Below are 22,419 nucleotides of genomic sequence, written 5' to 3'. Positions count from 1 at the left end.
CTAAGAAATTTCAAAGAATCACCAGTTAAAGAAACCCATGCTACAGAAATATCCCCATATCCCCTCAAAATATCGTTGTTCTGAGGTGTAATATCCTGCATTGGTGACAATCAGGTGAGAGCAGACTACATTCATCATTCTATGTTCCAATTTATAATTCCTGTGGATGGAAAAATCAATGAAATTTCTCATTATGTTTATAAGCAAAGCACATGATTAAAAAAACACTACATGCTCAGACAGTCAAACCTTCTGGATTGTTCCTAACACCAGCATTGCTATAAAATGTCCAAGACCCAGGAATTGGTAAACTGAAAGGGTATTATGGCACTTGACTTAGAAACAGCATCAAGCATCCTATGTTTCACGATTACTGCATCCAATAGTCCCATAAAAAATGTTTTTAAACTTACTGTTTGTTATAGATAAAAAAGCTTGTTTAGAGACCAGCATATCTGGTTTGTAATTGGGATGCCAATTTATGTCATAAGAACCTCTCACTACAGAGGAGGGCAGTAATTCAACTTGAATCACTATTTTCTGTCTTTAGAATTTTATCTACCTCTGATATTATCAGCAACTCATTCTTCCCAGTAAACCTGGTCACTGGGAGTTTGTTTTTTTTTAAACATTAATTCATTCAACGGACAGCAGGAGTTCTTAAAAATTATTAACCTGTATTTCACCCCTTAAAACCTAGCATCTCCTCCACTGGTCAAAGCAGCAATAGCCCATAGTTTGCTTGATCCCAAATCTGAACTTGCCACATGGTCAGTTTAGTGTACATATTACATATATGTTTCTAAGCAAGTCTTTTTTTTGTAATAGTGATAGAAATGTTAATGTGCACTGTTCTCTTCTCTTGAGGAAGATAAGAAAAAAAAAAATCTGCTGAGCAAAGTTCTTCCACTTACCATAATTCCAAGCCATCTTCCAGAAGATAAACATGTGGAGGCTGGGAAACATCTGTACTTAGCTGAATAATTGGAAGTAGGAAAGGGTAGAGGTTCTTGCTCTCTGCTCCTAATCCCTGCAGGAGGAATAAACAAAACAACGTAAAACAATTAAAAAAAAATCTGAACAGAAAATTCAAGATATTTTCTTTTTAGGCCACACCTATTTTCTACCATTACTCATTACATCAACGAAGTCAGCTGGATTTCATTTGATACAATTAGTAATGGAACACAACAAATTCTAGCATACTGGCACTAAAAATAAAACCATAAGCCTAGCACACACAGTCGCTACATTTTTATGCCACATATTACATGAGAGCACATATATATAAAACCACACACTTTAAAATGTCTTAGGCAACAGACTCATCAGCAAACCAATTTGGACTTTCACTACTTAGGGAAAACTGATTAAGATTTGACTTTAGACCCATTCAGATTTAATCTTTAAACCCACTGGGAGAGTAGAAGCAGCAACATTTGGGGATGGTGGTTCACCTTCTCTTTGAGGTGAACATATGAGAAAATAAAAACTAATGGATTGGCGAGGAAGAGAGGCTGGGAAGGTAGCACCTTCCATCTAAGTCCTACCACCCATATATCCCTCTGCAGTTAACTACGTGAGACAGGAATCCCACCACCACTTTTTAGAGGATAAGGCCTAAAACAGGTTCTGAGGATTGCTAGAGCAGCATCAGCAGAAGGATCTCAAACCAGACTTTGGAACTACACCTTTAACCCGATATAACACGAATTCAGATATAACACGGTAAAGCAGTGCTCCGGGGGGGGAGCTGCGCGTTCCAGTGGATGAAAGCAAGTTCGATATAACACGGTTTCATCTATAACGCGGTAAGATTTTTTGGCTCCCGAGGACAGCATTATATCGGGATAGAGTTGTATATGACTAATGATGTACAAACTAAAATATATCAATTGAACACAGCAAGTAAATATAATTATTATATCACTCCTGATCCCTCTTCAAATATTTAGAGGACAGTAAAATTATGAAAAGTTTGCAAAAAACTGATTATAAACAGCATACACATTTTAAAATCATTTCAATGTCAATCATGCTTTCTCTAGAAAAACTTTAGAGTAGCACAGATGGAGTCTATAAATACTTAATGGAAACAAGAGGATGCAAAATTTTAAAGCAGGGAAAGCTGTCAAAATTTACTTTGTGGATTTTATCACACCTTAAAGCTTTTGAAATGTTCTTGGTACAGGAATAATATAAATTCTTCTAACAAGGATTCATATTTATAATGACAGTGATTTTTCTAATAACTAAAATAAAGAATGACCTCTACATGTGGCTATAAGGCACAGAAAACACACCACACAACCTAACACATCTTTAAAATCAATTTAATCTAATCTGGGACTAACATGCCTTAATTTTAAAACATGGTTATTGTATATTCTCACTACAGAGCAGAATTAAGGAAGTTGATATAGTAACTCTCCATTTCCATAAGCTAATGTTTGGATTTATTTTATGCTTTAATTTTATCTCAGAAATTCCTGGGTGAATTCTTGTTTTTGTAATAATTATACCTTGCCTGTAACATACTTCACCCTAAATTACTGCATTGTACTCTCTCAACCTTAACTCTATCTCAACAGTTCCTTTCTTTGACTATAAGGAGGTATGGAGAGATACCTACTCTGGACTTCTTCTTTTCCGATAATAGAGATGAGGTACTATCAGAGATTGAGGTGTCAAAAGAAAAGGTGCTTGGAGAAACTAATATTTTGGAAAGTAATAAGTCACCAGGCCCATCCAAGAGTTTGAAGGAGTTTAAGTATGTAGTGGCTGAACTTCCAACACTAAAAACATCTCCTGCACCACTGTAGCAAATGCTGTACTTATATTTTAAAAAAAATCTAGGGGTGAACTGGGAAACTACAGTTCAGTAAATCTTAAATCTGTACCTGATAAACTGGTTGAAACAATAATTCAAATTCAAATAATAAAACACCTCAATCTCTGATAGTACCTTTTCTCTATCGTCAAGTTATTCCACTCAAGCTAGCCTAGCTCGAGAGAGACCAAGCTCTAGAGCAGGGGTGGGCAAACTTTTTGGCCCAAGGGCCACATCGGGGTTGCACAACTGTATGGAGGGCCAGGTAGGGAAGGCCGTGCCTTCCCAAACAGCCTGGCCCCCACCCCCATCGCCACCCTCCCACTTCCCGCCCCCCTCAGAACCCCCCACCCATCCAACCCCCCCCGCTCCTTGACCCCTGACCGCCCCCACCCCTAACCACACCCCAGGACCCCACCCCCATTCAAATCCCCGTTCCCTGACTGCCCCAACCTCTATCCACACCCCCTGGCACCCCATCCCCTTATCCAACTCCCCCTGCTTCCCATCCCCTGACCACCCCCCCAAGAACCTCCACCCCATCCAACCATCCCCTGCTCCTGGTACCCTGATTTCTCCCTGCAACCCCTGCTCCTTTATCCAACTCCCCCGCTCCCCTCCCCCTTACCATGCCGGAGCCAGCCGCGGCGAGCCAGAGCGCTGACGGCGCAGCGAGCTGTGGCTGTGGGGGAGGAGGGATAGCAGGAGAGGAGCTGGGGGCTAGCCTCCCCAGGAAGGAGCTCAAGGGCTGGGCAGGATGGTCCTGTGGGCCGGATGTGGCCCACGGGCCGCAGTTTGCCAACCTCTGCCCTCTGAAGCCAGGGCCGGATTATGACATTCTGAGGCCCTAAAGTGTGTCAAGTGTAAGAGGCCCCATACCATTAAAAAAAATAATTTATTATTTTCACAGAAAGGACATTTAATATATAAACACAAAACCTTTATATTTGCATATATACAAAATCCAAGTTGTAAAAATAGAATAATAATCTAACTAAAACATGTGTCTTGCAATATGCCTGTTTACATTATAAAATAGTTTCAAATGAACATATTTTTGTCTATGATTTCTTAATTAGTAGATATGAAAACTTTAAATCTACAGAAACACAAAAGCAGTTACAGTTACACAGACCAGCTTACTTAATGGAAGCAGTACAACCTACAGTATGTCTGTTTGCACATCACATTAATTTTAACACTGAAATTTAAAACATTTTCCTTCATGATTTTTGGAGAGCAAAGTCATTGATGACATCCTCAAATGATAAGCTATGGAGTTTGTCACTTTCAATGCACAGAATGCTTAGGGAAGATGTCTGTCTAGAAAATGCTGCAAGAAAAGCTCTCTCTCTTCGCGTTTGCTTCTCTATCCTCTGTCTCCCCCAGAGCCACTAATTAATCTCGAGTAAACACCTTGGAAACACAGAGTCACGCATATAGCTTGTTGTCAGAGAAAGAATTTGCCAGAAAAACAACTGGTAATCAATAGACAGACACTGAGAAAGTGAGGAAAAACTAGCCTATATTCAAGCAAACATAATGAATACTATAGGCCTTAATAGCCTATAAATCATATATTCAGATAGTCTAAAATAACTTGCTCACCAAGTACTCAGAATATTTTGATATATATGTATATCTTTCTTCATTTTTCTCAAAACCCTTTATTTATCCTTTTGTCAGCACTCTCTGATATTTACTGTGAAGGTTCCCAAAACTGACGGAGGGAAGCCAACACAAATTTATTCTCCTCAAGATCCACTTGACCCAAGTCCATAAGACGATCACCTGCAAACTCAATCATGTGAAGCATGGATAGTGCATGAAGCAGAAAGCAGTGTGCACACTAAAATACACAATTGTACATATGTACAGATCAAAAAAGAAAGAACATACTAACACTTAAAAAAACAAAGAAAAACAGGAGTGAAGGCACTATATGACTGAGCATGCTGGACCGTAAGCAAAAGATGGCAGCCTTCCAGCTATTACCAGCTACGGGGGACGCTATACATGACATCACTCTTAGCACAAGTCCCATACGAGTATGAGCTCGGCAGGATTTCTTCACAACACTCCCATCTCCAACTTCACTTTTTCCTCCGATTTTATCAGCAGTGAGATTATTTATTTATTTAGATATGTTATGAAGGCACAGTCAGAAATTTTACCAGTAGCAACTGGCCAACAAAACATTGCCTTAGGAGACTGATAGTAGACTTACTCATAGAAATACTAATTTTACCAGTGCAATTATTGTTTTTTTTCTTAGCCCTGGCCTCCTGCCTGTCAATAATGAACAATTAGTGAAGGGTAAGGGTATTTGTGTAGCCAGATGTATATATTTTTGTCATTATTTAGAGAGAATCTTCTTTTTCCCAGATCTCCTTTATTTATCAACCGATTTTGATAAAATTTGAAATGGAGTCAGTTTCTTTATTTTTTTAGAGGCCCCTCATATTGAGAAGCCCTCAACTGTAGCTTAGTTAGTTTATGCCTTAATTTGGCCCTGACTGGAGCTACACAGAGGAATTTGATAAGCATCAAAGAGTGATTGGATTAGCAGCTGTTGAGCTGCTATAACTCGAGCTGCTGTATTCCCACTGCATTACTAGCTTGACAATCAGCAGCATTTGAGTTTCAACCCATCCCCCTGATAGGCCAGCTAACTCTAGCTTAAAGCACCATTTAACTCAATTTAGAGATTTTTGTTTGTAGATGGGAATTAGGCTAAGGGCAAACCTCAAGTTCAAGCTAACTGTAGCCAATTAGTTCATTTTATCCATTTATCATTATGTTATTTAGTATTATGATCAACTCATATGCTATTTCATATATAATTAATGTATGCTAAATAGATTTAAATTGTAAGAGTATATATGTATAAGATTGACAAGCATTTAGGAATGATGAGCGTGTATTAAGTACATAAGTAAAACATGGCTGGAATACAAAGCCAATAGGCTGAGGCATGTAAGATTTTAGCTTAGCCATACTGGGGCGTAGGCTTAAAAATGTTTGAGATGAATGTATGACCTAGGAATAACCCTATGCTAGTAGGGTTACAGGGTTACTGTAAAACAGTGGCTCTCAACCTTTCCAAACTACTGTACCCCTTTCAGAAGTCTGATTGTCTTGCGTACCACCAAGTTTCACCTTACTTAAAAACTACTTGCTTACTAAATCAGACATAAAAATATAAAAGTGTCACAGCACACTGTTAGTCACAAATTGCTTACCTTCTCATTTTTACCATATCATTATAAAATAAATTAATTGGAAAATAACTACTGTACTTACATTTCAGTGTATAGTACGTACAGTAATATAAACAAGTCAGGTTTCAGAGTAGCAGCCGTGTTAGTCTGTATTCGCAAAAAGAAAAGGAGTACTTGTGGCACCTTAGAGACTAACACATTTATTTGAGCATAAGCTTATGCATCCGATGAAGCGAGCTGTAGCTCACGAAAGCTTATGCTCAAATAAATGTGTTAGTCTCTAAGGTGCCACAAGTACTCCTACAAACAAGTCATTGTCTGTATGAAATTTTAGTTCGTGCTGACTTCACTAGTACTTTTTCTGTAGCCTATTGTAAAACTAGGCAAATATCTAGATGAGTTGATGTACCCCCAGGGATACACATACCCCTGGCTGAGAATCACTGCTGTAGAAGTTGTGCCAATACGCAATGTAGACCGCAATGTACTGTCCAAGACCACAAGACACCTGATTGTAAGATCACAGGACATCCTGGTCTGACTGCAGGTTACCACGGACACATATGAGAATAAGGGCAACTAAGACAACAACCTATGAAAAACGGGACACCCCAATAGTCAGGGGGTGTGGCAGTACAGATAAAGAAAAGAGGGTTGAAACCTTCATTCATGTGCATAAGGTGTTAGGCAGGGTCAGAACAGCAACATAAAAGAGGTTCCCTGGTTGAGTAAAAGTGGACCCCAAGGGAAGACACATAGGAAATCCCTGCAGGAAGCACCCCTCTATCAATGATCATCCATTGAGAAATCCATCAGAGCCTTGAATACCTTTGGGGATACATTCTTAGTCATTGTTTGGGTTTTTGTACGATTTATATATGCATGGGTAATTGTAACTTTACTTAATGCTTTAACAAAACTTGTAGTGGAGATAAGACTTTGTACTTGTGATTATGGTCACTATCCTTGGTCTTCCTGGATTTGCCAAATTTGAGAAAAGCACCAGAGGTGATTTTCACTCTGTTGAGCTTGAAACTGTAGCAACAGAAACTGAACCCGTTGTAGGTTAATATAAAATCACTAAATTAAATTTGCATTCTTATGTAGCCTTTTTTTTATTTAGTGAAGACAAGCCTGCAATGCCATGCCAAGACAGTTATTTGACCCATATTGGTTACACTTCTAAAATTATGTAACATACTGTTACATTTAGATTGTGTTCGCTTTCCATTTCATGATATATGAAATCATGTATAATGAAACTATTAATATCCCAAACTGCAAAACCTAGTAGCTGCCTTAGAAATTTAAGCAAGGCAAATGTAAATCCTGTAGTTCTAAAATAAATATAAAATTGTAAAGATATTTGCTGATAAAGCCACTTTATAAAACTTAACTACTTAAATATAATGTGCTTAAAAGCTCTCATTTATATACTTCTTGTGATGTGTCATTCCATATTCTTTATGAAAATATGCTTATGATAGGAATATTACATAACTAACATGTACCATAAGCAAGATGGGCCTTGTAAGGTATCATTGGACAGGTTATGATTTACTGAATATGATTATTCTATTTATATGCATATATCATTTTTGTATCTGAAATTAGGAATATTGACTATGTATCTATATTTCAACTATGTTACTTTGGGTGACACCCCCTGCTAACACTTCAGGTACAACAATGAAAAATCCCGACAGTGCTGATGGCCCATCAGCAAGAGACAATGGACTGCAAAAGAGCTTAATCTTCCTGTGAACATGTGGGTCAGCCTGTAAAGAATGGCTACAGAGGCCCTACAGATGTATGTGACCATGTCACCTGACACTGGAACCCATCTTGAATTCTATACTTTTCCATGAGAAGCTGGAGGGGTGGAGGGTGTCAAACTAGAAAACAAAGGACTCCTGCCTTATGCAAATCCTATTTAAGGGTTGGGAGTGAGGTAATCCAGGTCGTCAGTTCTCCCCCTGTTACCTCACCCAAGATGACTGCTGGAAACAATTAAGACTGAACTGGGGGAAAGAACTGGACCCAGGCTGGAAGGGCATCTGGTTGAGAAGATGATGATTAGAACCACGTTTAGAGTGAGAACTTACATGTAACCAATTTCTTTAGTGTATTAAGCTTAGTTTGCTTGCTCTGTTTTATTTTCTTAGTAATCTACCTTATTCTGTCTGCTACCTCTTTAACTACTTAAAATACATCTGTTATAATTAATAGATTTATTTCTGGTTTACAATATAACCCAGTTTATGTGATTTCTAACTAGGGGGCGAGAAGTTGTGCATACCTTCCTCCACATTGAGGAAAGAGGTGAATTTCATATAATTTTGGGTTTGTACTCCAAGGGTGGGGGTTGACATCTGGGTGCTATGGCAACCCCCTTGAGCTGAGTCTTCCCAGAGTGGATTTGCAGCTTTGTGTGGCCCAGCCTATGTGCGTGTTAGAGGAGGTTTTAAGAGCCTGGCTCAGCAAGACAGGTTAAAGGGGGCCCATGCTGGCAGAACAGGTAGACTCAGTGATATCTCAGAACAACAGGTGGCTTCCCTAGGGGTCCAACCTATCACACTTCTGTATGCAAGGCAAATAAGTATTCACTTTAGATATTCCATCTGGTGGAAAAAATCTTAGATGAAATCCTGGCTCAGTTGAAGTCAATGTCAAAATTCCCCTTGATTTCAAGGGGACCAGGATTGCATCACTTTTAAACTATTTTCTAATTCAATTGGTTAAAATATCTGCTTTAACCTGCAATTTTCTAGGGCCAGATTAAGAGTGGGTAAAAAAAAGAAAAAGCATCCTAAACCTTCATGATGTGTATGACAGGAGCCTTTCATTACCATCTTATTTATAGAATATACGATTGAAGAATTAATGCACTTCTCCATAAAATATATTTGCATCCCTTTATGCATTGGATCCTGCCATGGTCTCAAGCCTACTTCTGGTTCTTATTCCCGTATCACTGAGAATTACCCTTTTAGAGCATGCTCTCCATCAACACCACAGACTTTGGTGCCTATTATTTGCTCCACTCTGGACTTCATGCCTGATTTTGAATTATTTTGAGGCTATCATTCGGATAACCCTTTTTAGACCTCAGGCCCCACTTTGGTTTTGACTTATGTTGTATTTTCTCTTTCAGTCTTGTATTTAGTTTTGTTCTCTGTCTATATATTGTTAACTAGTTTGTTTTTTAGGAGTTTATATATGGAAGAAAAGAAAACAGGAAGTTTGCCAACTTTCATAACTTGTTGCCTTTATTTTAGATTCCTTTTTCAAGAGGGTTAACTGCTTTGACTTCCTGGGGATACATACAGAGCTATATTTGTTAGGACATCTGGTAAGCAGTAGTCTCTTGGAAAGTCTCAGTGAATTCCTCTGAGCAAGTTTCCTATGAGGTAGAAAACTGCTAACGCATGTATTTCTAGAGCAGATGCTTTCTCCTTTGTCTTTCCACAGAATGAACACAGGGAAAAGTGCCAAATCTGAAGTATCTTTGGATGTCAGGAAAGAACAAAAATAAGGTCTTTAGAAGAAAGAAGTGTTTCATGTAGCAGGCAGCATCTCAATATAAAAATAGCAGATGCCTCTGCAAAACGGAGGAAGGACTTCCCTATTTAAAGACTCTGAACAAAGAAAACAAATCAAAGGTGCTACACAAAAATAATAAATATATTCAGAAAACACAATATTAGTATACAAATGAAAATATATTTCATAGGAGCAGAGGATTTGACAGAATGGATCAGGCTTGTGGTCCCTCTAGTCCACTATTCTGTCTCCAAAAGTAACCAACACCATAAGCTTCAGAGGAAGATGCAAGAAATGCCACAGAAGAAAGATGTGAGATAATCTGCACTCTAGGGGAATCTCTCCTAACATCATATAATCAGAGATTGACATAAACCCTCAAAAATGAGGTTTTATTATATGTCTTGCCAAACTCTACTTTTTAAAGTTTACTATCAAAACTCTGTATAGATCCTCCATTGTTGACTGTACTTTTCTTTGGATTCTGAAACTTTGGAGCCAAGAAGATTGCCCCATTACTACAGATATTGCCATAGATTGCAAGGCATCATCTGCTGCTTCCAGTGCTTTTTGCAAACTAACTGTCCTTCATTAATTAGGAATTTGAAGTCTTTCCTGTGTTTCTATAGCAACTTAATCTGTGAACTTAATTATAATTAAAAAAATAACAGGCAAGCAGGGCCTGACAATTTAACATTCTAAATTGTAAGCTTGCAGATGAATTTGATGACCAAACAGATGTAGTTATTTTCAGCTCTTCCTCAAATGGAGTAATCTTGGGTTGGGGCTGTATAACCTTCTCATTTGCAGCAGCCACAGATAAAGAGCTTGGTACCAGATTTGAACAAAGATATTCTGAACAAATGGCATTTAGTATCTTTTGTCTGGGGGTTTTTGTTTGTTTGTTTGTTTTTAAACTTGCAGTGACAGTTGCTGCTGTTTGCCAGATATTTTTAGCAAGTTCCAATAAACCCTCATTAATGGGAAGAGCTACTTGGCATTAAAGTATTCAGCATGTGCAACAATTTGTGAGGGGTCTCCTGCAACTCCTCAAATGGAATAGTTCTCTGAAAACATTCGCTCCATGTGCAGTGGCAGTCAAAAAAAAACTAACAGAATGTTAGGAACCATTAGGAATGAGACAGAAAAATATCTAAATCCATGGTATGCCCACTCCTTGAATACTGGGTACAGTTCTGATCGCCCCATCTCAAAAAAGGTATAGTAGAATTGGAAAAGGGTGCAGAGAAGGGCAACAAAAATGATTAGTGGGATGAAACAGCTTCCATATGAGGAGAGTGTAAAAAAACTGGGACTGTTCAGCTTAAAAAAAAGATGACTAAGGGGGGAAATGGGAGATGTCTATAAAATCATAATGATATGGAGAAATTAAATAGGAAAGTGTTATTTACCCCTTTGCATAACATATTAACCAGGGGTTACCCAATGAAATCAACAGGCAGCAGGTTCAAAACAAACAAACAAACAAACAAACAGAAGTACTACTTCATACAACACACAGTCAGCCTATGGCACTAATTGCTATGAGATGTTGTGAAGACCAAATGTATAACTGGGTTTAAAAAAGAACTAGGTAAGTTCATGAAGGATAGGTCCATCAATGGCTATTAGCCAAGATGGTTAGGGGCACAACCCCATACTCTGGATGTCCCTAAACCTCCAACTCCCAGCAGCTGAGAGGGACAAGAGAGGATGGATCACTCGAAATTGCCATGTTCTGTTCATTCCCTCAGAAGTATCTGGCATTGTCAGAGGCAAGACCCTGGGCTAGATGGACCATTGGTCTAACCCAGTGTGGCTGTTATTAATCTCAGCAACCTTTCTCAGTAAATCCTGAAAATTTTGTCATCAAGATAAGACTGTGCTAAACAGATTAACATTTCCTCCAGACACAAAGATGAAATACCCAACTGGGGCGTAATGTCCTCATTTTGGAGCCATTCCTCCTCCTCAAAGACTTCCTCTGCAGGCTGAGGATCATGAGGCGATTCTGATGTTGCACTGTTATGTTCTTGTGATAGAAGTCCCATTATGAGGTGGTGCATGAGGAGGATGCTCATGATAAGGACCCCAGGGTTCCAGTGTGGCCACACAGGAACATTAAACAGGTAGAAAGCAGGGGCGCAAGAGGAAGAGTACCAGGGAATATGGCTACCCTCATAATTCCTATGGAGCTTAGGTTTATAGGAAATGCTAGACTCTCTTTCCAACCCAAGAACTCAGAAGAACAGGGCCTAAGAGAACATGTGGGAGATCCTTCCCCACTGTGCTATGAGCCAAATGAAGAACAAGAAAATTCTACCTCTAAAGATGGACTGCTGAGGCAAGAATATTGGGTTGTATCACAGTAGTAGCAGCTGGTGCCAGAGAAGAGCCCATTACTGATGAAACAGTGAGCATACATATGGTGGCAATGCTAAACCCAACTGAAATTAAAGATGACTCAGGTTCCTCAAGAACTTGGGAGTTCCTCTGGTGCCATGTAACTCCTCTTTACTGAGATGCCGTGAATCTCTGCTCAATCTCAATATCTCTTTGTGTGAGAGTTTTTTCCAGTCTCCTACTCATTCTTCCTGATCATCTCTGGACTCCCTCTAATTCTGGAACATCCTTTTTGAGATCAATGACCAGTATTGAATGCAGTATTCCCAGGAAGGGCAAAGCATTGATTTAAATAGCATTAGAACATTTTCTGTATTATTCTCCATTCTACTCTTTATGTATGCTATTTTATTAAATACTGCAGCTGCACACAGAGCACACTCTTAACTATCATATATACAGCTCCCTCCTGCCCCCATTAGGGTTGTAATATGCCTTTCCTTTTCTAAAAGCTGGTAAAAACATATTCCAAAACAAGTACTTGGTCCTGTTTGGGCTGGCTTGGTATTGTGTAAAGATGGAGTTGTCTGAGGTGTGATTTTCCAAAAGCTACCATCTCATTTGCTTTTTGGTTCTTGTCAAAACCAAGAATACGCTATATTAAAAAAATCAAGGAAAAAAGAGGCAGTCACAGTACATTTTCATTTATTAAAAAGGAAGGAATGTGTTGAGAGCTCCTGAAAAAATTGAACAGATGAAGGCTAAAGAAACTGGAGTCACTCTCATTATCCTTCTATAAGTGTTTCCTATAAAAAGAGGTGTGAACGCACTGAATATCATAGGGTGGGCAGTCCCCAAAAGCAAAACGGTTTGTATTCAGTTTATACACAGTAGAAAGAGACTGACGCTCAGAACTGTAGAAAAGTAATGCAATTTCAAAGAAGTGGGTTGTTTAGTTATCATTGGGCAAAAGCCAAGCAGTGCTGTACAGAAAACTAACTGTTTAACTTGACCTGAAAATTCAACAGATAAACCTTTTGCCTGGGATAGCCCTACTGCCTCAATCTGAGGTAGGATAATAAGAAAATGTGTGTGTTCTAGGACCCAGCGCAGAATCTCTTCATTTTCTTAGGAGTTTTCCATTCCTATTTGATTACATCTTTGTCCTTTAGCTTGCTTATTCTCTCTCCCTTGCCAGTGGCTGACACCTTCCTCATGGATCCAAACATGTCTCAAGGGTAAGAACTCTTCTTACTCTGATTTGGGTCTTAGCTTTCAGAGTGAGAGGGGTTGGACAGGGTCTCAAGCCTCAGAGCTCTCCATCCTTTGAGATATAAATAAGGAGTAAATGAAGGAATATATCCTCAATAGGCAAAGAATGTGGTACAAAAGTAGAAGAGATGTGGCCAAGCCCAAGAGCTTGACAACTCTGAACTATCTCCAGTATTTGCAAGAAGAGACATGCAACCTAAACATTTGGATTAAGGGAAGGAGAAGAAGCCAGAAAAAAGCAAATTGTTAAAACCTTTCAGGCATTTTTCTTTACTTCATAAAGAAGATTAAAAGGTACAATTCCAAAATTTTTCAAAATGAAGAGTTAACTTGATTAACTTAACACCACCAATCTCAATAAAGCACCTTTTAATGGCCAAAACTATGTAAACCAAACTGTTGAGTGTATAATACTTGCTATTCTTGCCCACACAATTATAGCACTATGTTTCTAATATACTATTATAAAGCACTTAAGGATAACTAAAATGTAAATAATACTCTATAAAGCTAAATTCTATCTTCAGTTTATTAGCATAAAATATTACACAGAATATACAAATGTGAGAAAATATCAGGAAGATTTTGATACTTTACCTGAATAAGATGAATTAGAGTGGTTAGAATGGCACATCTCAGCATATTGTGCTCCTCGCTTTGTTTCCAAAGGAGAGGTAAATACTGAACCAAACATCCTACATATGGTCGTATCTACAGTAAAAAAATCAAAATGACAATATTTTTAACAGAGTAAAATATTTTACTTAACCATGAAACTATATAAAAGCTATTAAATCTCCAAAAATTTCACACATTATCTTTGAGACAAAATTGAACAAGCTAGGTTCAGTTGGTTTTGTCACAATATTAAATATAATTTTTGTTTTCAACTTGCTCCTTTTTTTTCCATTAACAAAAATACCTAACATTTCTTACCAAGAGATTTAAATGGTCCATGATTATGTAACTATTACACAGATCATGTTATTCACAGCAGACATTATGAAAATGTGAGTAAAAACTTAGGCATGTATGAAAAGAAGAAAATGTATTTTGGTAACTGATGATGTTTTCATTTTGAAGTGGTTTTGACTATGGTAGGGATTAAAATAGTTTATATAATTCAATTGTGTGGGAAGAAAGAGTCCAAGAAAAACCAAGTTCAATAAAAGGAAAGGAGAGCTTACTCATCTTGTGCAGTACTGGACTTCTTCAAGATGTGTCCACCTGTAGGTGCTCCACTTCAGGTGTGCATGTGCTCTGTGCCTTTGACTGGAGATTTTTGGTAGCAGTGCCCACTTGACTTGTGCGTGCACCCTACATATATGCTTATGCCATATACTGAGGCTATATAAGGCTGCGTGTACAAACCACCCTCAGTTCCTTCTCTACTACAAAGTCCCACAGAGGAAACTTCAGAAGCAGAGGAGGAGGAGGGCAGGTAGTGGAGCACTCACAGGGACACACATCTCAAAGAATTCCAGTTACTGCACAAAGTGAGTAACCTCTCCTTCTTTGAGTAGTATTCCTGTGGGTGCTCCACTTCAGGTGACTTAGCAGTAATCCCCTTAAGTAAGCAGGAGTTTTGGAACAGAGTCCAGCACTGAAGAGAAAACTACGTTGCCTACAGCAGCATCCAATCTAGCAGCATGAACTACAGCATAATGGCTGGAAAAAGTATGCACCGAAGTACATGATGCAGCTTTGCAGTTTTCAGCAACTGGAACATCCCTGAGGAGGGCTACAGACATAAATTCTGATCTAGTAGAATGTGCAGTCACTCAGAAGGGAGATGGCGTATGAGCCAAATTATAACAGGTAATAATACATCCAAAGATCAATCAAAGTCTCTGCATGGAGACAGTGAATCCACGAGACCAAGGGTGGCCAACCTGAGCAGGAGCCAGAATTTACCAATGTACATAGCCAAAGACCCACAGTAATACATTAGTAGCCCCCCCATCAGTTCCCCCCATCCCCACTCCCAGCGCCTCCCGCCTACCGGCAGCCCCGCCGATCAGCGCCTCCCTCTCCCTCCCTGCACCTCCCAATCAGCTGATTCATGGCTTGCAGAAGGATCTGGGGGGGAGGAGCGAGGTCATGGCAGGCTCAGGGGAGAGGGCGGGAAGGGGTGGAGTGGGAGCAGGGCCTGTGGCAGAGCCAAGGGTTGAGCAGTGAGCACCCTCCAGCACACTGTAAAGTTGACGCCTGTAGCTCCAGCCCTGGAGTCGATGCCTATACAAGGAGCATATTAACTTCTGAAGAGCTGCATGTGGTTCTGGAGCCACAGGTTGGCCACCCCTGTGCTAGACCTAGCCGCAATAGAAACAAAAAGTCTAGAGTATTTCCTGAATGATCTGGTTCTGTCCAAGTAAAAGGCCGATGCCCTCTTAATACCTACTGGCATGGAAAGTAGCTTCCAGCATAGACTGATATGGTTTAGGAAAGAAAACTGAAAGGTGAATAGTATGGTTAACATGAAACACAGAAGAAACCTAGGTAAAAGTTTTGGATGTTGTAAAAGTTGTAAAGATGCCGTTTTTCTTGAAGAACACAGTAAATGGAGGGTCTGCCATTAGAGCCCCAATCTGCCCAACCTTCATGCAGAAGTGATGGCCACCAAAAAGGCTGCCTTCAGACAACTGTAACAGAGAGCACATAGCTAGTGGCTCAAAAGGCTGTTTCATAAGATGGTTACGAACAAGGTGAGATCGCAAAGCAGATTAGCGTTTCTAATCTGCAGAAAAAGGTTTCAGGAATCTCACTATGGTCAGTTATGTGAAAACTGACAAACCTTCTTCTGGCAAGTGGAAAGCTGTTATAGACGCTTAGTGAACCTTGAAGGATTACCTATTGGGATTGAACCTAAGACTGCGGAAAGAGATGGTTGGACAGGCAAAAGACGACGGCAGTTACGCCAAAGACGATATTGTCTCCATTTCTGAAGGTAAGTGTATCTTGTAGTTTAAGGGCACATTTAAGGGCACATTTTGTACTCCCAATGAACAGGATGCTCCTATATAGTCCCAAAAAACATTAAGGAGTCGTGTTTGGAGTTACATAACACTCAGATTGGGGTGATGTGTTCAACCTGCATTTGAGACAACGGTTGAGAACTGATCAAAAGCTGCCATGCATGGTGAGAAGTGAGTCTGATGAGGTAAGGAAACAAAAATTGTCTTGGATGAGTTGGTGCAGTCAAAATGACCCTGGCTCAGTCCTTCTCAATCTTGTTGAGACCCTTTAAGAGCACTGGAGTTGGTGGACATGCATAAAAAGACCCTTTTCCCACGTAAAGACAAAAGTGTTTCCTAGAGTCTGGGGATCGAGTCCTCCTCTGGAACAGAATTTTCTGCATTTTGTGTTGGTTGCAGTGGCAAAAAGATTGACCTCTGGAAACCCCCAAGATAGGATCGTTTTGTTTGAGGACTTGAGAGTCCAACTCCCAGTTGTAATTTAGGGGGAAATTTCTGCGGAGATTGTCTGCCATGGAATTTTGTATACCCGGGAAGTAAGAAGCCAAAATGACTGTCTGGTTGGCCAGCCACCAATTCCAGAGCTTTATCACTTAAGTGCAGAGAGCGGAGGAATGTGCTCCTCCCTGATGATTGATATAATATATACAAGCTATGTTGTCTGTTATGATCTTGATTGACTTGTTTTTGATTAAGGGTAAAAATAGGAGGCAGGCATTTCTCACAGCCCTTAACTCCAGAAGAGTGATGTGCAAGCATTGTTTTTGCTGTGACCATTTGTCTTGGGCTGTGTGAGGACCTAAATGTGCTCCCCATTCCAAGAGGGAAATGTCTAATGTTATCATGACCACAGAGGGAGTCTGTATGAATGAGATTCCTGCACATACTTTGGAAGGATCGTTCCACCAGGTGAGTGACTGTAGGACACCACTGGGTACCGACACTTGCTTGTTCAGACCTGTTTGTTGGGTATATAAGCTGTCCGGAGCCACTTCTGGAGACATCAAAGATGGAACCTGACATTTTGTGTTATGAAAACATAAGGTGCCACATTTCCTAGAACTTGCAGGAACTTGAAGACTGAGCTGCATTCTTTGGATAATGTTCTTCAGAGTGAGGAACCTGTTGGGAGGGAGATAAACCTGGCCATCATCAGTCCAGAAACACGCCTATAAAAAGTATTTATTGTGTAGAGGTCAAGACCAATTTCTTGAGATTTATTTGTAGACATAAACAGGGGAATAGTGAAGTTGTTTAACTGCCAATAGAACCCCTGATAAGATCGGCCCTCAAGAAGCCAGTCATCAAGGTAGGGAAAGACTGTTATTCCTAGACGATAGGGTGGGCACCTACAACTGCCATGTTTTTTGAGAGCAGAAGAAAGGCTGAAGGTTAGGATCCAGTACTGGTAGTGATTGTGATCGAATGCGAAATTCAGAAATCTTTTCTGAGAGGGATGAATTGCTACATGGAAGTAGGCATCTTTGAGGTCAAGAATTACAAATCAGTTCCCGGATTCCATGGAGGGAATTACAGCTGCTAGGGACACCATCTGGAATTTCATAGCTCTGACATACATATTTAGTTGTCTGAGATCTAGTAGTGGCCTCCAACCTTGAAGATAATCTTTTTCTGTGTTGAAATGGAACTGATTTGATGGCCGTGAGACTTAGGAGCAATGTAAATTTCAGTCTCAGCAACAGATTGTGAGAGAGGTCCCTGAAGGGGGAGGAGGAAGCTGGAGGGGGCAGAAGGTAAAATGATTTGTGTAACCAGTTGTAATGGCGTCCAAAACCCATCTGTCCAACATTAAAGCCTCCCATGCCTGTTGGAATAAAGAGAGGTCCTTGTTATATGGAGTAGCTTTTAGAATATGCTGTCTCCACCTTTCATTAACTGTGTCCACAACCAAAGAACTTGTGCCGGATGTGAAAACAGAGACTCATAAACCCTGGCCAGGATGTAGCATTTTTTTTTCTATTGGCATGCTTGCATTTAGGGGGTGCCTTTGCTGGAGTTTGCCAGATGGTCTTAGCTGGCTCAAGAAGAGCTTAGTTCATCAGCAATACCACTTGTGGTATTGAAGTATGCAATATGTCCAGGAGCTTGTGATGGAAGAAGTCCAGAATTCCCAGCAGAATCTGAAGCAGGTCTACAGCTCACTTCATCAGGTCCTGGAACTCTCAAAAGTCATCAGCTAATGATGGCAGTGGTGGCTTTACTGCCTTATCAGGTGATGAAGAGATATTTGTAAGAGGGGTGACTGCCTAGTCCGCCCTCGCCTCTTGTTCCTCAAAGGTCTCCTCTGCTGATTCAGACTGGAGGGGAGGGATGGATGGATAGTACCAGGAAATGAGGTCTTCTGTGTTCCTTATAAGATTGAATCAGGGCCCCTCAAAACTGCTGGCTGTAAATCACCCATAGGTCCCAAGAAGGCCAATGAGGAGGACCATAAGGCATGGGGAGGAGGGGGAAGTATCCATCATTGATCATCACAAGTATTAAGATGCAAATGTCTTGTATCCTTTCTTTCTTGCATCTGCAGAGGGAAATAATGACTCCCAGAGTAAACTGGAGAGCTTTGAACTGAAAGCTCTGAATCTGAATGCTCCTCCACATATTGTACAGAAAGTGACAACCCTTCTTTCTGAATAATGGAATAGTCTCACTACATGATGTATGGTCTGTGACCTAACAGATCTCACTACTGAGAGGTGTCCAGAGGTCCCAAGGAGGGGAGACTCAGGCTCATTCATTACCATAAGGTCTTTAGGGTACCACAACTTCTACGGTACTGGGAGCTTGTTACCAACGTCTCTGAGGTTCTGGTGCCGATACTGAGGGCACCACAGAGTCCAGTGAGGCTGCTCTCTTACTATCACGGGCCCTGTTGGTGGCAGTAGTGGTCTTCAGTACCATGCCCATTAGCGCAGAGATATGGATCTTGGATGAAGTCTTAGAGTACTCATGTTACCCAAAGTATTCAGAGCCTCAATAGCACTCCTCTCAGGGCCTGAGGTCTCCTGTAACAACATTTTTTTTTGAGGGGGAACTCTTTGTTCTGCTCCTCTTATGCCCCTCCTTAGTCTCTGAGTATGAAGCTCTCAGTACTGGTGGCACAGTTATAGTTACCTCACTCAGAGTGTGTTGTATACCATGGTTTCATCTGGGAAGCTCTCGGGTGCCATGATCTCAATGTAGATGGGGCACTAACAGAAGCAGAGAGCCCCTGTACATGGGGGTTTTCCGTATCAGGGTCCAAAGCCGGTTTTAAGGCTTGCTCCATCACTAATAGTCTATACTTCATTTCCTTGTTTTTATGGTATATTCCCTTAAAAGAAGTGCAAATTTTGCACTTGCTGGGAATATGCAAGTCTCCCAAGTAATGTATAACCTGAGAATGTACACATGAGGGGGAAAGGAGTCCAGGAGAGCTGGCTGTATTTTAAAGAATACTTATTGAGGTTACAGAGACAAACCATCCCGATGTGTAGAAAGAATAGTAAATATGGCAGGCGTCTAGCTTGGCTTAACAGTGAAATCCTTGCTGATCTTAAACACAAAAAGAAGCTACAAGAAGTGGAAGATTGGACAAATGACTAGGGAAGAGTATAAAAATATTGTTCGGGCATGCAGGAGTGAAATCAGGAAGGCCAAATCACACCTGGAGTTGCAGCTGGCAAGAGATGTTAAGAGTAACAAGAAGGGTTTCTTTAGGCATGTTAGCAACAAGAAGGAAGTCAAGGAAAGTGTGGGCCCCTTACTGAATGAGGGAGGCAACCCAGAGGATGTGGAAAAAGCTAATGTACTCAACGCTTTTTTTGCCTCTGTCTTCACGAACAAGGACAGACTCCCAGACTACTGCACTGGGCAGCACAGCATGGGGAGGAGGTGACCAGCCCTCTCTGGAGAAAGAAGTGGTTTGGGACTATTTAGAAAAACTGGACGAGCACAAGTCCATGGGGCCGGATGCGCTGCATCTGAGTGTGCTAAAGGAGTTGGCGGATGTGATTGCAGAGCCATTGGCCATTATCTTTGAAAACTCATGGCGACCGGGGGAAGTCCCTGACGACTGGAAAAAAGGGTAATGTAGTGCCCATCTTTAAAAAAGGGAAGAAAGGATCCTGGGAACTACAGGCCAGTCAGCCTCACCTCAGTCCCTGGAAAAATCATGGAGCAGGTCCTCAAGGAATCAATTCTGAAGCACTTAGAGGAAAGGAAAAAGTGATCAGGAACAGTCAGCATGGATTCACCAAGGGCAAGTCATGCCTGACTAATCTAATTGCCTTCTATGATGAGATAACTGGCTCTGTGGATGAGGCGATAGCAGTGGACATGTTGTTCCTTGACTTTAGCAAAGCTTTTGACATGGTCTCCCACAGTATTCTTGCCAGCAAGTTAAAGTAGTATGGGCTGGATGAATGGACTATAAAGTGGATAGAAAGCTGGCTAGATTGTCGGGCTCAACAGGTAGTGATCAATGGCTCCATGTCTAGTTGGCAGCTGGTATCAAGTGGACTGCCCCAAGGGTTGGTCCTCAGGCCAGTTTTGTTCAATATCTTCATAAATGATCTGGAGGATCGTGTGGATTGCACCCTCAGCAAGTTTGCAAATGACACTAAACTGAAAGGAGAGGTAGATATGCTGGAGGGGAGGGATAGGATACAGAGGGACCAAGACAAATTAGAGGATTGGGCCAAAAGAAATCTGAGGAGGTTCAACGAGGACAAGGGCAGTCCTGCATTTAGGACAGAAGAATCCCATGCACCGCTATACTGGGGACCGAATGGCTAGGCAGCAGTTCTGCAGAGAAGGACCTAGGGGTTACAGTGGACGAGAAGCTGGATATGAGTCAACAGTGTGCCCTTGTTGCCAAGAAGGCCAGTGGTATTTTGGGATGTATAAGTAGGGGCATTGCCAGCAGATGGAGGGATGTGATCGTTCCCCTCTATTCAACATTGCTGAGGTCTCATCTGGAGTACTGGATGTGGAAAAATCGGAAAACGTCCAGCAGAGGGCAACAAAAATGATTAGGGGACTGGAACACATGACTTATGAGGAGAGGCTGAGGGAAATGGGATTGTTTAGTCTGCGGAAGAGAAGAATGAGGGGGGATTTGATAGCTGCTTTCAACTACCTGAAAGGGGGTTCCAAAGAGGATGGATCTAGACTGTTCTCAGTGGTAGTAGATGACAGAACAAGGAGTAATGGTCTCAAGTCGCAGTGGGGGAGGTTTAGGTTGGATATTAGGAAAAAAATTTTCACTAGGAGGGTGGTGAAACACTGGAATGCGTTACCTAGGGAGGTGGTGGAATCTCCTTCCTTAGAAGTTTTTAAGGTCAGGCTTGACAAAGCCCCTAGCTGGGATGATTTAGTTGGGGATTGGTCCTGCTTTGAGCAGGAGTTGGACTAGATGACCTCCTGAGGTCCCTTCCAACCTTGATATTCTATGATTCTAATGCTCATTGCTGATGGGAATGGCTTCTCAACAGAAAAGGCACCTTTTAAAATCTGGGGAGCCCAACCTCCCAGATCCCCCCCCAACCCGAAAAAAAGAATTGTACACCCCTCAGTAAGAGAAAAACAATTGGGGGAGTGGAGGGGAAGGAGTAGAAAACAGGAACAACAGTTCCAACAACTATAAAGTATTCTATAAACTGCTAAAGAACTAACACTATATACTATTCTAACTCTAGAGAAAACAAGTACACACTGAACTCCATGTCTGGCTGAAGGGGGTTGAAAAGGAACTGAGGGCTGTAAGGCTGCGCAGCCCTATATAGCCTCGGTATGAGACACAAAGATGGGTAAGGAACATGCACAGATCACATGGGCACCGCTACCAAAAGTCTCTGATGAAAGTTACAGAGAGCATGCATACTTGAAGTATGCTATAAATTTTACCCACAGGGACACTACTCAAAGAAGGAATAAACTTCCTAGCAGAATATCAGATTATATGAAAAGTTTCAGTCAGAGCAAGCATTTATAGCAGAATTATAAACTGGAAATCTGAGTTCATAACATTAAATCCACCACCATCAACAGAACCATGAAACTAATGTAACCATAATACAGCATGCTGTATTTAACACTAATTCAAATAGCTGAAACATGAAATTACTGTTTTATTGCACATCCTTATTGCACATTGTAAAAGTTCTTCCTTGCATGAGTTCTATGACATCATAGTAGAATAAATCAAAAGGTGTTTTAACAAAATGTACATTAAAAA

The 22,419-nt window shown here is 40.8% G+C and overlaps 1 protein-coding gene across 8 annotated transcripts in view; it reads right to left on the bottom strand.

Annotated features, from left to right (window-relative positions):
* IPO11 (importin 11) overlaps positions 1-22,419 on the bottom strand; it is a 277,976-nt gene that overhangs the window by 130,770 nt on the left and 124,787 nt on the right. For all 8 annotated transcript variants that reach the window (XR_006281719.1, XM_038401357.2, XM_043515249.1 and 5 more), the window contains 2 exons: positions 13,807-13,920; positions 915-1,030 (listed from right to left, as the gene is read on the bottom strand). Coding sequence is in view for 7 of the 8 variants with exons in the window: in XM_038401357.2 (XP_038257285.1) it covers positions 915-1,030; positions 13,807-13,920 (230 nt within the window). In the remaining variant the exon portion in view is untranslated. The remainder of the gene's footprint in view (positions 1-914; positions 1,031-13,806; positions 13,921-22,419) is intronic.

The sequence above is a fragment of the Dermochelys coriacea genome, chromosome 5 (genome assembly GCF_009764565.3).
Source record: "Dermochelys coriacea isolate rDerCor1 chromosome 5, rDerCor1.pri.v4, whole genome shotgun sequence".
NCBI classification, from domain to species: Eukaryota; Metazoa; Chordata; order Testudines; family Dermochelyidae; genus Dermochelys; species Dermochelys coriacea.
This window is presented reverse-complemented; position numbering and strand designations above follow the sequence as displayed.